Source organism: Patiria miniata, unplaced genomic scaffold, assembly GCF_015706575.1.
Source record: "Patiria miniata isolate m_02_andy unplaced genomic scaffold, ASM1570657v1 HiC_scaffold_3, whole genome shotgun sequence".
NCBI lineage: Eukaryota > Metazoa > Echinodermata > Asteroidea > Valvatida > Asterinidae > Patiria > Patiria miniata.
The window spans coordinates 21,053,139-21,067,134 of record NW_024037069.1 but is presented as its reverse complement, the minus strand read 5'-3'; the positions used below and the strand labels follow the sequence as shown (position 1 = coordinate 21,067,134).

The 13,996-nt window shown below is 39.6% G+C and overlaps 1 protein-coding gene across 4 annotated transcripts; it reads left to right on the top strand.

Moving 5' to 3' along the window:
- The first annotated feature begins 591 nt into the window (after positions 1-591).
- Positions 592-10,278, top strand: LOC119737983 (zinc finger protein 341-like). Of its 4 annotated transcripts, none has more exons than XM_038212677.1 (8): positions 592-782; positions 2,352-2,426; positions 3,154-3,507; positions 4,189-4,850; positions 5,543-5,731; positions 7,122-7,164; positions 7,348-7,408; positions 7,555-10,278. In XM_038212677.1, the coding sequence occupies exons 1-8, from the start codon at positions 731-733 to the stop codon at positions 8,483-8,485; spliced, it is 2,367 nt and encodes a 788-aa protein (XP_038068605.1). In that variant the 5' UTR covers positions 592-730; the 3' UTR covers positions 8,486-10,278. The 4 variants fall into 4 exon arrangements, with proteins under 4 accessions (XP_038068605.1, XP_038068604.1, XP_038068606.1 ...); XM_038212676.1 differs by having other exon boundaries at positions 594-782; positions 7,119-7,164; XM_038212678.1 differs by lacking the exon at positions 592-782 and adding an exon at positions 1,213-1,281 and having other exon boundaries at positions 7,119-7,164.
- The last annotated feature ends 3,718 nt before the right edge of the window (positions 10,279-13,996 follow it).

Here is a 13,996-nt window from a genome sequence, read left to right as displayed (position 1 = left end):
CATATTTTTGAAAGGTTTGAAAATGAAATGGACAGATCTGTTTCGAGAATAAACTTTACTATGTGATTGCTTCATGAATAAAATATTTCCCAAAACAGGACAATATGTTTGAGTACTTTGAATTTATTTTGTTATTTCTGTACATTTGTGTTCCTCAGTTATTATATATGTCAGTGAGGGGGATTTTTTTAAAAATAAATTGTCATGAGAAAAATCAAATTCCCCTCTCAACTCTAATTTAATTGCCTCAACAAACACAAATGAATGAAGCTTTCCAAGGCCCGCATTTTTGTTCTTTAAGGGCGATCTACATTTTATTTCTAAGACGGCGAACGTGTACTGGAAGGACGAAGTGATGAAACCATGCAAAAATACCTAGAGCAAATCAGTCCGCTGGCGAGATACTGGTTCCCCACACAACCAATGAAGGTTTGAATACAGTAACAGTCGTTGAGTGCCAGCGACAGCGCCGGGGCTGTGGCTATTTTATGCTTATTAGTTTTAGGGTGAAATGTGTTTATATTCCTACTATTATTCCGGACAGATATCCCAAAAATGAAAAAATAATAATTTTCGTTGCTATATTTCCCGCTTGTAAATGACGGAAAATATAGTATTTGTATAAGCAGTACTCGCACAATTGTACCATTATTTTAAAAAGACGTTTTGAACGGTAAAAATACCATTTCATTTCTGTCCGTTAGAATCGTAGGAATTAAATGTTAATCAAATGGCGTCGTTCAGTACAAAAATGGCGGAGGCAATTTTCAACAGCCTGTCGGGTGAGCTAATAAATCTCATTATTTTCGCTTTTTATCTCATAGTTTTACCTAAGATTATCTAGAATCAGAACATACAAACACTGGAGGGCCGAAAGGCTACATTTTTGTGCTTGGACAATGTGATATTGGTGCAGAAAACGGGGATGTTGTCTGCACTCTGTTCGCCCGATGACGAGACTTCGTGAAACAGTCGCCATGCATAGTTGTCATACAAAATAAACAGCCGCTTAAAAATGTGTTGCTTTTGATGTGCATGTAGCTAGCTGTAGGACTACACAATGCACTGCAGCACAAGTAAATTCTGCACGGGTCGTTGAGTTCCAGCCTTCCTGATGAGTTTACGTTGCGGTCTACTGTTTACGACTGTTCGATTCAACATTATCATCATGATCTGGAGTGGAGGGAAACTGTTTGAGCAGAACTTCAAAAATCAAAGTTCAATTCAATGAAAACCAAAAAACCCAAAAACTTAAGGCTAAAACTTGAAAACAACTTTGAAGTTAGTAATCTGGTAATGTTTGTAAAAACAAAGGAAATATTCCCATATCCAGCCATCAATTTCCACCTTGTGCACAAACCATTGACAATTTCTTAAGTGTTTTCTCAGTAAATGCTTCAATATTTTCCCTGCTAAATTGGACTTTTTAGGATTATTAATCACTTTCTGATGGCTGATGGGTCTCCGAAGGGAAAATTTAGTGATGGCCACATATGGGAATCTTTCCAAAACGAACAGTAGTCAGTGAGATCATGACAGTTGTGTTATGTTTGGGGCCAAATTGTGATTGGGCCTAATTTCTGATTTAGCTCTAGCTTCACTGACTTTTTATCAGAGAAATGTAAGGTGGTGCATTTAATTTCCGTTCCTTGCTCTATGGTTTGGATTGACCAGCCATGGAGGAAGGAAAATAGGAGCTGGTATAAACTTTTTTGAAGTGAATAATTTTACTTTAATAATAAGAAACCTTTGGCAAAGCTTTTGAAAAGGCTGAACATAATTGTAAAGTAAAGAAGAATTAGGGCCTAGCTTTATCCGTTGAAAAATTTAAGTGCCAAACTTTTTGGAAATTTTTTCTTAAAATGTTTGTCTTTACAAAAAAAATTGTAATTTGTATTTAAACTAGGTAGGCCCATTTGAAAAACTGTTTTCATTGACATCAGATTAAACTTCTAAGGCTGATTTATATTTAGGCCTAGTCTTAAAAAAAAAAAAAAATCCCAGACTTTTCTCATGCCTCATAAAAATATGACCAGGCCCCTATGCTTTTATAAACAAACTATTGTTGTTATTTTGCTTTCTCCTTGTCATTTGCAATTTACCTCCAAAATTTGAGGGGAAAAAATGTTTTCCTATCCTCTTTACTGTATGTAGTTAGTTTTACATAACATCTGTTGTTGTCAATGAATTCCCTACATCATGTACATGTAGTATTAATATGTCTTCTCTTCCAAGGAGAAAACAAATGTAATGTGTGCCAACTAGATTACATTTTGCAGAGTTGGCAGTAACGACTGGAACACGTTTTTTCTTCTTTTTGAATCTCTTTTATTTTGTGTAATTTCTTGTAGTGATGGACACCAGCCAGCAGGGCACCTGTTTGATGGAGGGCCAGCCCCAGCATGCTGTGCAGACTACTGTCACAGGTACGACAAACTGACCAATCACAAACAGCTTGAGCTTTCATAGAACACACTCGTTCCATTGGAACATTTGGAACACTTTGTGTTTTCCAATGGAAGTTTACATCCAATTCTTAAACCAGTTTGCATGTGAAGACTAATTTATGGAACAATCAATGCTGTCCTACACAACAGACTAGATTGGGAAAAAAAGTTTATTCCATTCAGCATTCACATTCATATCACTCTCAGCTACATTACAACAACGAATCCTCAAAGAAAAGAAATTTACAACAGCAAAACATCAAAAATTCTGGCAACTTTTGTTGCTGAAATAGCTGTAACATTGAAGTTTCTGCCTGAAATGACACACTTTTGCTCATGAATGTGGACATTTTCATTAGCATAAAAAAACCAAACGGGCATCAAAATACCCTTGATTATGGCAAAACAAAAATTGGAAATAAAATTAAATGGGGCACAAAGGCACACTTTTAAGGATTGCATTAAATAAAAATTAAATTGCATGGGCCCTTTAAAATGGGACTTGTGCCATTGGTCTTCACTTGGGAGAGTTTGCGTTGGTGAGATTAATTAACATCGAAATGTGGAAAATGAAAAGGGAAAAGAGTAAATTGTAATGTGTATTTTTTACGGTACTTTCGTAGATAGTTTGATAGTTGTTTAAGTGATAAGGAAGATTTGATAATTGACAGAAGATGCTTGATTTCCCCTTTGCTTGTGCCAACAGTTTGCGGGGAGGACGACCTGTTCCTGTGCGGCAAGTGCAAGCGCCGCTTTGCCTCCATCAGCCAGTTCATGAGCCACAAACAGACCCAGTGCGTGCCGCCCGCCAACCTACACAGCCATCCCATGATGCAACAGCAGCAGCAGCACAACCGGGGCCAGGTGGCGTACACCAACATGGGCCACCCCTCCCCGCACATGCAGGTCTCCCAGGAGGTTGTGCTGGGGGACCAGGGTTTACCCATCGCCCACTACACCAACATGGACCAGTACCAGAACACGGTGCTGCAGCGGCCCGCCATGACCATGCCCGCGGGGCCGTTCATAGCGCCCCCTACACAGATGGGCGTGCATGCTGGTAAGTTAACATTCATTCATCTTTTGGAAACCTTTGTGAAACGGCTTTGCTGTCGCTTTTTCGTGTCAACTTGTTGGGGTTCTGCTGTTGGTAGACCGTTGGAATCGTTTCCGTTGCTGAAGCTTTTTGTCAGAATTTTTCCAGCGTCGGGCTTGCAACGTCTTTGATCAGGACTTTCTGCTGTAGTGTGATGCAACCTATTCCTTTAGTTTCATCAAACAGCAAGAGCTTCAGGGTGGAAACTATGGGAAGGAAAGAAAAACAAAAACAGTGTGTGTTAAGCTCCTTTACTCTTTGTATTGCTGCAGTTAAAAATACAACCCAGTAGTCGATGTTGCCTTGTTATGAGTTTTGGTATCATATAGTGCCAGTCTGCTTGTCTTGAAAATAGTTTGCACATTTGCTTTAATTTAAATAACCCTAACCCTGCTAAATGCAACCGAATGCACCAATGGTAAAAAGTTGTTGCAAGTGTTGTATTTAGCAGTCTCCTGATCTGATGCATTCTACCCCTGCATTCCGTTGCATTTTGCAGGGTAGGTACTTGGTACCAAGGCTGGCATGTATTGGTTCACTGCATTCTGTTGCATTGGGCAAGGTGCCTAGAGAATACCCCATGGGGTTAAGGTTAATAAAGTTTCTTGGCGTATAATTGTTAGTTCTCCTGTTTTATACCTACAGCCACCAGCAATCAGCAAACGTACACCCACCCTACCAGTACTCACATTGGAGGGACCCCCATCTCCCTGCATCAACATCAGCAGCAACAACAACACCAACAGCATCAACACCAGCAGGTTCAACAGCAACAGCAGCATCAACAACAACAACAACAACAACAGCAGCAGCAGCAGCAACACCAACAGCTGCAGCAACAGCAGCCACAGCAGGGACAGCACGCACAGCACGCGGTCATCCTGCACACGCCCCACGATTCCCTCCCCACTACCTTCACCATCATCGCCAGCGCACCGGAGCAACCCCCTAAAGAGGTGCCCGCTGCCAAGAAAGCCCCGAAGCCCAAGAAGCCTCGACAGCCACGCAAGCGCAAGGAGTCCCCTAGCTCGCCCAAGCCACGCCGCAAGCGGCAAGCTTACCTCTCCTCATCCGGGGAACGACTGCCCCGCCCACCCTCCAAGAAGAGCCACAGCTGCGAGTTCTGCGGAAAGACCTTCCCCTGGAATCACGAGCTGCGACGACATCTGAGGTACCACACGCGGGAGAAGCCCTTTGAGTGTGCCAAGTGCCACCGGATGTTTGCCGAGAGGTGCACCGTCCGGAAGCACATGATGACCCACAAGGATTTGCCAGAGAATATCGAGAGAAACCTGCCCAAGCACCACGTAAGTGAAATCATTCATTCAAACCTTATCCATTACTTTGCAGAGACCCAGGGGTACATCTATTGCACTGTAAAAAGTTATCAGAAAAAGAAATAGGAAAAAAGACCCTGCAATAGGTTCAGAAACAATTACGAATCAGTGAGATTTGTGTTTCAGTCATTTATCAAGACTTTGGTAAGAAAATGCCTGTCTTTGTGCCTTTCTATGAACTTAAGGGGCATCAAGCTCATTCTAAAGTAATATTGGCCAAGCTCTTCTCTCAGCAATCCTGCAAAATCCCTCATGATTTTGAGGTCAGGTTTGGGTCAATAAGAAAAAATTACAAGTCATTTTGGAAATAATCACGGAAGAGTTACGGAGACATTCCCCCCCCCTCCAAGGGCTTACTGTAACTCGGTCAAAAATATCTGAGACTTCTGATTTACAATAAATTATGCTCAGTCAAGTATTGGCTATCATAAAGTGTTTCCTTCAGGATTTCAGGGAGTGATATGGAGTTTAATTGGACAAAATGAAGCCTTACAAGGAAATTTGTAATCTGCAACCTTTCCAGAATTAATGTTGGATGACTCGTAATCGAAACCCACAGCTTGAGAACAGATTTTGAAAGTGTGAATTTCTGTCTGCATCTCTCAATAACCTACATGTTTTCTTCCCCCTCTTTATTCTCTTCTGTTTTATTTCGCTGACAGCCTTGTCCCGACTGCGGCAAGATGTTCGTGGGCTCCTTCGATCTCAAGCAGCACATGAGGAGCCACACTGGGGAAAAGCCGTTCCAGTGCCAGTTCTGCAACAAGTCCTTCTCCCAGAAGTCCAACATGAAGACGCACATGATGCGCAACAAGAAGTGCTCCACTGCCCAGGCTGCCTTGCATGAAGAGGTCAGATTAATAAAAGAAAAACTTGTACCATTTCAGGCACTTAAAGGGAAAATACAACATTTTGCAAACATCAAAAAACGAAATGATCAAATTATCACGAAATACCTTACTGGATTGTTAGGAATGACAGTCTAAAGCATCCTTTAAAATCGTGGCTCCTGGTGTGCTGACATTTTCAAGAAAAACTGCATTTTGTCAACGCTGGTCAGCCGACCAGCGTTGGAGAAAACTGGCTTTGTTTTCAAAAACTGTTCTTAATTTTTCATATTTAGTTTTCTGAATTTTCTTTGCAATTGATTACACACCTCTGAAGGGGTACAAGCCTGCTAGACTGATTCTCTGACCTTACAATTCCCTAAAGTGTATTAGGTGCTCCGTTTCATCTTATTGGGGTCAGAGAACCAGACTACAAGAACATGATAGGTTTTCTTGGTTTTTCCAGCATCTACAAGCCCAAAACGTGAAACATGTCAGTTCAACAATATTTTCTATAACATACTAATCCTCCAAATCCTTTTATTTCTGAAAATTGAAGCAAAAGCAAATGTTGTACATTCCTTTTAAGTATTACTATGTAGTAGCAACTTTGCTTTTTGCTCCCGTAAGAGTGTAGAGATTCGCAGAAATAGAAGCTGAATTTTTGTAGAAGAGGGTAAAGATAATAATAATAATGTACTGGAGTCTTATATAGCGCCAACAATTAGGTACACAAGGCCTGGTGATTATGTCTATTTTTAAAGACAGGTAAATGAAGTTTATGAGAAATATGAGACCCATTATGTAGTACCTTTATAAGGGTTTACAAGGTGCTGCATTGCATATTGCAACCACTGCCAGAAACACCGGTGTTCAGTCAAAATCTGCCGTCCTCTTAAAATATATGACTGTGACCTTTTACTGTAGAAAATCTATACTCTGTTGGTATTAATTTGGTATTTTAATTATTGAAGGTTTAGCCTTAACAAGTGGTGTTGTCTTCATCCACGGTTTAATCTTTACCAGTTGTGTAATACCCACAGATTGCTTGTGAAACCATTGATCTCCATTAGTAAGACTGGATAGGACACAGCGCCCTCCACTTTGTGCATGCATGCGTATTCATCGGTGAGGGTTTCAAAGTTTGAAATGTGTCGTCACACACAGACCATGCAGCTTGCGCACGTACCGCATGCACGGACGCAAACATTAAACCCGCACTGTACTACCCAGCTGTTTGTGTCCGCGTTTTCCACATCTTCACTGCGCGCAAGTACACACGTGCCCTATCCAGTCTTACTAATGGAGATTAACGTTTGAAACGAACAGTAAATTTTGAGGTTCTCAGTAAAAGAGATGGTAAAAAAGTTAATTGTCAAGTTGCAAATTGTTTTTATATCCTTTTTTTCAGAAGGCACAGGAAGGAGAAAACAGGGATGGACAAGAAGGCACAACAGGTACAGTATAAGTAGTTTAGTTGTATAAACTTGATAGCGAGATCTTCCTCTAAAGGAGAGATGTGGAGAGATCACTGTAATTTTTTGTGGTCAAAATAAAAATTGAGCGGTGGTACAATTTTAAATCAGGATTTCTTTTGTCCTAAAGATGCAGAAATTAACAGTTTGCTTTTTTTTTCACAGAAAAAGGTGGCACAGGAGCTGAGACTTCCCAGAGCAAATTGCAAATGGCAGAAGAACAGAAGTGAGTTTATTGCAATCAAATTTGAATAAGTGATTGTAGTTGATTTAGTGAAATAGTCCATGTTCAGTGTCACAACTTTTCATCCTCTGCAAAAAGTTTGTTTTGCCATGCAGTTTTTTTCAGGTTCTTTGTCTTTACACCAACAGGGATTTTATCTGCCAGAAGTGTAAGGAGGAGTTCACTACCCTAGAAGAGCTAGGCCAGCACCTGACCAGCACCAGGCATCATCACAACTGCCCCTTCTGCAAGAACGCCTTCCCCTGCCAGCACTTTCTTCGACGCAACCTCTCCACCAAGAAGTCCGCCAAGGGTCTGTATCAGTGCAAGGTGTGCAAGAAGGTGTTCACCACGTCAGCCGTCTTCAAGGCCCACATGGGTACCCAACACGCTACAGTGAGCAGCCCCCGGCCCCACAAGTGCGACATGTGCGACAAGAGCTTCCGCCGCGAGGAGAAGCTGGAAAAACACAAGGAGCTGATGCACAAGCCCAAGCGGAAGCTCAGGTGCCCCTTCCGCAACGTCTCCGACTGCAAGAAGGAGTTCAAGAACTTCGCCTCGCTGCGCATCCACATGGTGTCGCACAGCGGCGTTAAACCGTTCAAGTGTCCCCAGTGCTCCAAGGCCTTCACCCGCCGGCCCAACCTGAACGAGCACATGCTGACCCACACCAACGATTACCCGATCCGCTGCAACAGGTGCAACAAGGGTTTCGCTTACGCCCGCTACCTTAAATTCCACCGCTGTCCGATGTGGGCGCAGTGCAAAGAGGCTGTGGCTAGGAGCAAACTGGACGTTGCTAAGGATGTGGGGGACGGGGAACAACGCGACAATGACAATACTGAAGTTACACCAGTGTCACTCAAAAAGCTCACCGATCAATCGACAGAGGAGATTGAGAGAGACCTCGTGGCGATAACCACGGAGCTCCAGAACCAGCAGACGCACGCTATTGTCAATGTCGAGGAAGTCACTAGTGATCAGATTGCAACGGCTAACGCTACGGCTATCGCGCTACTTGATATTGGACAGATGGTTGAACACAGCCAGAACCATGAGCGAATTAATATTTCACAGTAAAAAAAAAAGAGCAAAATTGGAACTGTTGTGTATAACTGTTGGAAGTACAAACCCTTCTTCCTTCAACTTTTGGGGAAGAGGGAAGCAAAGATTATTGACTTTAATGACATCTGTGATGTTTTTCATATGTTGTTTTCAGCTCGTGAATTCTGACCTGTTGTTTGTCAGAATCGTGTTCACTGCTCGTCAACTTTTACTCACTGTGATTTTTTCTCTCGGTGACATTCCTAAATGTGTGCAGTGCTGTAGTATCTCCTCAATGTCTTGGTGTGAAGTGGAGTTTTCATTCTTAAGAGGTGAATATTGCAACTGACAACAAGCCATGGTCTGTTACATTTGAGCAGATTCGCTCATTAATTATGCAAGACAACTGCATCTTGACCTCTAGATTTTGACCAATCAGTGGGCGCTTTCTATATCGGGTCTTCGGTCATTCATCCGGCTGTTGTTGTATTACAAAACACTGCATTCTAATTGACCAATCAAACCATTAGTCCTGACTCGGGAATGAAATGACATCACAATTTAGTAAAGTCGACTCCGATTGCCTGGCACGCGGTTTGCATATATCTGATTGTTTAGACATATCAGACGTTATACAGGAGATTTGGCTCCGTGGATTACAGGCGATACTCGAGACTAGCCATAATGTACTTCCAACAAAAAATAAAAATTCTAACCCAAAATTACTGGTCCTCATCTGATGCAATATAGCTTAATGAGTCGTTTGTCAGGAATTTTTATTTGGAGATTCAGGCCAAAATAGGGCCACTTCATCACATCACTTCATCACATCTCTTGGTGTTCCAACTTCCATAATTTTTGAACTAAAAATGGTATCAGCATCCGGTTTTCACAGCAGTAATGCTGAGATTGCGCTCTTTTCATATCTGTAAAAAAAAATTGACCAGGATCGACAAACCACTCATTTAGTTTGATCGCATCGCATTTGTTGGCCAATTTGAGTACTTGTACACGGAAATCTGCCACAAATCAAAGGATAATGTCAAACTGGCTTTACGCGATTTGTGGCAGCTTAAGGAACCTCAACTCAGAGAAAAAAAAGTTGTTTGTTTTTATTATTGGCTAAAAAGTTGAATCTTTGTAGCAATGGAAAAATTGCTCTGATTCATGTAAAGATACATATGCATGTAGTTGTGAATTTGTTGGTCTTACAAAATTGTTTGATAATTGGTGAGTGTTTGTCAGTTTGATGAACTCGTCTGGTCGGACTAAATCAGATTATTGTGATGAAATTAATAGAAAAATTTGTGAACTAAAACCTTGCTGATTTATTCAACTTATTTTGTATTTGAAATGCTCTGCTTTTGCAGTTTTGTGGATATGTGAAAATAAAAAATTTAAGTAATAAAAAGCTACACACGCAAGATTCAAAATGAGAGCGGTAGTGACGAAAAGTAAAGACTTGCTTTCAAAATATCACTGTTTATTGTTTATTAACAACATAAAGCTTGATACATCTGCATAGATCAACAATAGTAATTTGTCATGGAAGTTTATTAAGGCAACAATGGTGCAGCAAGGTTATCGTGATTAAATTCTGATCAAGTCAAAACAACATATCTGATAAGAAAACAAAATCCAACAATTAAGTTTAAACTTGATTAAGATACTTGGTATTCTGTTAACACAAAAGGAAGTCAATGTCGTATATGTATACCTTATTATCTTGATGTTGTAACAAGGATTATTCAGGAAAAATATTGCTAGAAAATCTGGAAGAACAAGAAAATTTATACAAAATGGCACAATGTGATAGGCCGGAATGACACTTGAAGGTTTCATTTCCAAAAACACTGCAAAGGCGATGAAGTCGACATTAGTTTATGCTGGAAACATTAATACATTGTACACATGGGCCGAGTTCGGGCGGTCTGTTCTTGACACGGGTATGATTGCTCTCGCACTTGAACGGTGGGAACACGACCCACAAACACTGCACTCGGAACAGGATCACAACACCACCTATCCGTCGGGGTTTTGCAAGAACATACCCGGGCCGTGTCAAGAACAGACCGCACGAACTCGGCCGTAGTGTTGCTTTGGGACTTTGTGCATATTTTTAAACATGAAAATGCATCGGTTATTTTTTCATCAAAAAAGGAAGCAGTAGAAAGTTCCACATCAAATCAAGTACATGTACCTGACAAAGCTAACACCAGAATCTCTTTTTTTATCAACCAAATTGAACTCATTGATTTTGTTCCATTTTTCCTATCTTTGTCTATAAGTTTTGGTACCCCCGCTTTCAAGGATGCCACTTTCCCTACTTGAGTGTAACAAATCTTCAGTCCATACATCTTCAAAATACATACTTAGTTTACTTTTTGTTTCACCTATTACATGTACTCCACTCTTGTGATGACATTCACAATGTGCATAGCAATGGAAAAGCAAAAATGCTCACAGGAAGCCCAGAAAAAAAATACAACATCTCAAAATATACCTTGAATGAAAATCAAGACTGACCAATCACCTTCAATACCTCTATAAAAGTTGTTTTATACCATCATTTTTTAACAAATTATTGGAAGAACTGTGTAACGTTCAACAACTGTCACCTGATTGAAAAAAAAACCTATTAAAACCATATATGAAATACGTGTATGTACATTAAATTTCTACCTACAATTGACACAAATGATCTAGAAAACAATGAAAAATCCCAACAAACATCCACCACAACAATCAAGTTTTTATCAAAAATATATAGAGTAGTGTTTAGAACTAAATGAACCAAAAGAATGATTTCATTTTCCAAAAGTTTAGACATTATGGAATTCATTTTTTTGTTCTCGGAATGTAAACAATGGCTGAATTGGTTTTTGAAAGTACACTTTTTAGAGGACTTATTCTGAATATTTTAATTGATATTTTAAGATATCAACTGGTGATATCGCAAAATACAAAATGATTATAAAATTGTGACTGTCGCCAAATTTAATCTTGTGTGGCTACCTTTTTCTCGAGAGAAAAGGCCACCAAATGAAATTGCTACCAGAGACACAAGAGGGCGCTTTCCTCATGGTCTGTCAAGTAAAAGTATCCAAGACGGTCCCTTTAATTTTACAGTTAACAGAGAAACTACAAAAAGAAGTTATAACGACTGACCACTATCAAAATACTATTGGAAGATCTGTTTACAATGACTTAATCAGTTAACAAACCATGTTGACAGAATGATATCAATGGCTTCAATATAAAAATATTAACTGTTGTACATGTATATAGTTTTACAACATGCCAATTTTACCAGAAATAATCATTGAATATTTACACTTGGAAGTGCAGCATGGAAGTAAACGGAAGTTGCTGCAAATAGATCTTGAATGGAAGCTCATGTTTGTTTCTGACAAAAGTTAAATGGTTTGGTATACAACTTTACTCATTCAACTGGAATTCATGTCGGTATCATCCCGTACGTCGCAAGTTTGATACGAACAAAACATAATACTGTAACAGCATAGACCTACTTTCTTAATCACCTTTGCTTTGTGATTGAATAAGTTCTTAAAGGGAATATACAACATTTGCAAACATCGAAAAATAAAACTACCAAGTTTTTACGAAATACCTTACTAGGATGTTGGTAAATGACAGTCTAAAGCATCCTGTAAAATTATGGCACCTGGTGTGAAGTCATTTTCAAGAAAATGGTATTTTTGTATACATTTCCAACAGTGAAAAAAACCTAACTATTTTTCAACTACTGCTCGAACTTTACACTTTTATCAGTCCAAATTTTGTTTGCTATTGGTTACATGTTCATGAACGGGTGCAGGCCAGCTAGACTGGTTCCCTTGCCTTACAATTTTCCGGCATCTATAAATTGGTCCATTTTATCTTTAGTGGAGTCAAGGAACCAGACTACTTGAACATTTTTGCTTTTCTTGGTTTTTCCAGCATTTTCGAACACAAAACTTTAAACATGTCAGTGTAACAATATTTGATCTATTATACTAAGCCCTCAAATAGTTCATTTCTGAAAATTACAGCAAAAGCCAATGATGTACATTCCCTTTAACTACACATACAGTACTTGTATGCAACATAAACATACAGCAATACTGTACAAGTCAATTAACTTGATTTTCAGTTTCTAATTTTAATCATTTTTTTGGTTGTATGTCGTGGTGTGCTATCATAATTCAACGAAATAACCAAATGGAACCACATTATTTGCAATTGTTATCACAATTCGTGAAAAAAATATATTAGTTACATGTAACTGTTATCACAATTCGTGAAAAAAATATATTAGTTAACTATTCTATTGTCAGAAGTAGTTCCACAAATGCTTCATATGTCTGGCTTTCACTTGGAGGTTTACTTCTTTATTTACATCATTGGCTTCAAATGATTTAATTAAAATCAACGACAATACGTCATGGAAACTTGACGCAACAAAGATATCCACTCAAAATAGTTGCATGGTGATTACTTCTTTGTCATACATTATTTTGCATATCTGCTGATTTTTACCCTTTTTTTCATTGTTTTTAACATTTTGGAAATTTAAACTAGTTGTTGAAAAATTTTGACTTTTTTTTTTCTAACAAATTCAAGACCATCCAACAAATCTGAAAACTCTCCTTCAACCTCTATTCTCTGGCAATTATGCATAATTCTGGCTATTATGCATAATTCTTTCGGGGTCTATGACAAACAAAGATGAAAAATCAATTAGTAATAGCAACTGCACGAATATATGTGGAGAAAAATTCTCCCTTTAAATTCAATAATACACTCTGGTTTATCCCAATGCCCACAGCCCTGGAAGTGCATGGAATGAGGGAAAGGCATACTGTGTATGAAAATAATACATAGTTATTGATTAACATGTGTACACCCTACGTGGTTAAGCAATATGCCATATTGTACACGGATATGATTAATACGATTACAATGGCATACTGGAAGACAATTGCTTGGTACAACGTAGGAGCAAATGGTTGGTCATTATAATACCAGAACTAATGCATGTGTGGCAACATTATCTGCCGCCTGTACATCTCAATGAGCATCTGTGGTCCAATTGTTACACTTGTTCGACTTGCGTGCCGTGGTACGTGGGTTCGAACCCTGACGGGGAACACGGTGCTTGTGTTCTTGGGCAAGACACTTTACTACAATTGCCTCTCTCCACCCAGGAGTATAAATGGGTACCTGTGAAGGTAGTCACTAGAATGCTCGAGCTGCTGCAAACATTGGTCTCGTAACCTGATGGTTACTTTCCTAGCCTTCCACCGCTGTGGCCCGAGTTCGATTCCTGCCCTGGTCCACATGTGGACTGGGTTTTCAGTCCCTACCTGATTCCGTGAGTTTTCCCCAGAATATTTTCTGGGGATTTCCTCCCATCTCTAAAAAGCCTGGTTATTTCTCCTCTGTCTTCTGGGCTTGCGAGCTACAGTGCACTTCTGAGCACTCCTTGGTTTGAGTACCAGAAATATAATAACAATGAATTTATACAAAACTTGTAGCGTCTGTACT

Bases quoted from the DNA above. Each gene is read 5' to 3' on its own strand.
- LOC119737983 (XM_038212676.1), top strand. From the start codon at position 731: ATGGCGTCGTTCAGTACAAAAATGGCGGAGGCAATTTTCAACAGCCTG. The intron at 783-2,351 runs GTGAGCTAATAA...AATTTCTTGTAG, and splicing joins AATTTTCAACAGCCTGTCGG to TGATGGACACCAGCCAGCAG. The intron at 2,427-3,153 runs GTACGACAAACT...TTGTGCCAACAG, and splicing joins TGTGCAGACTACTGTCACAG to TTTGCGGGGAGGACGACCTG.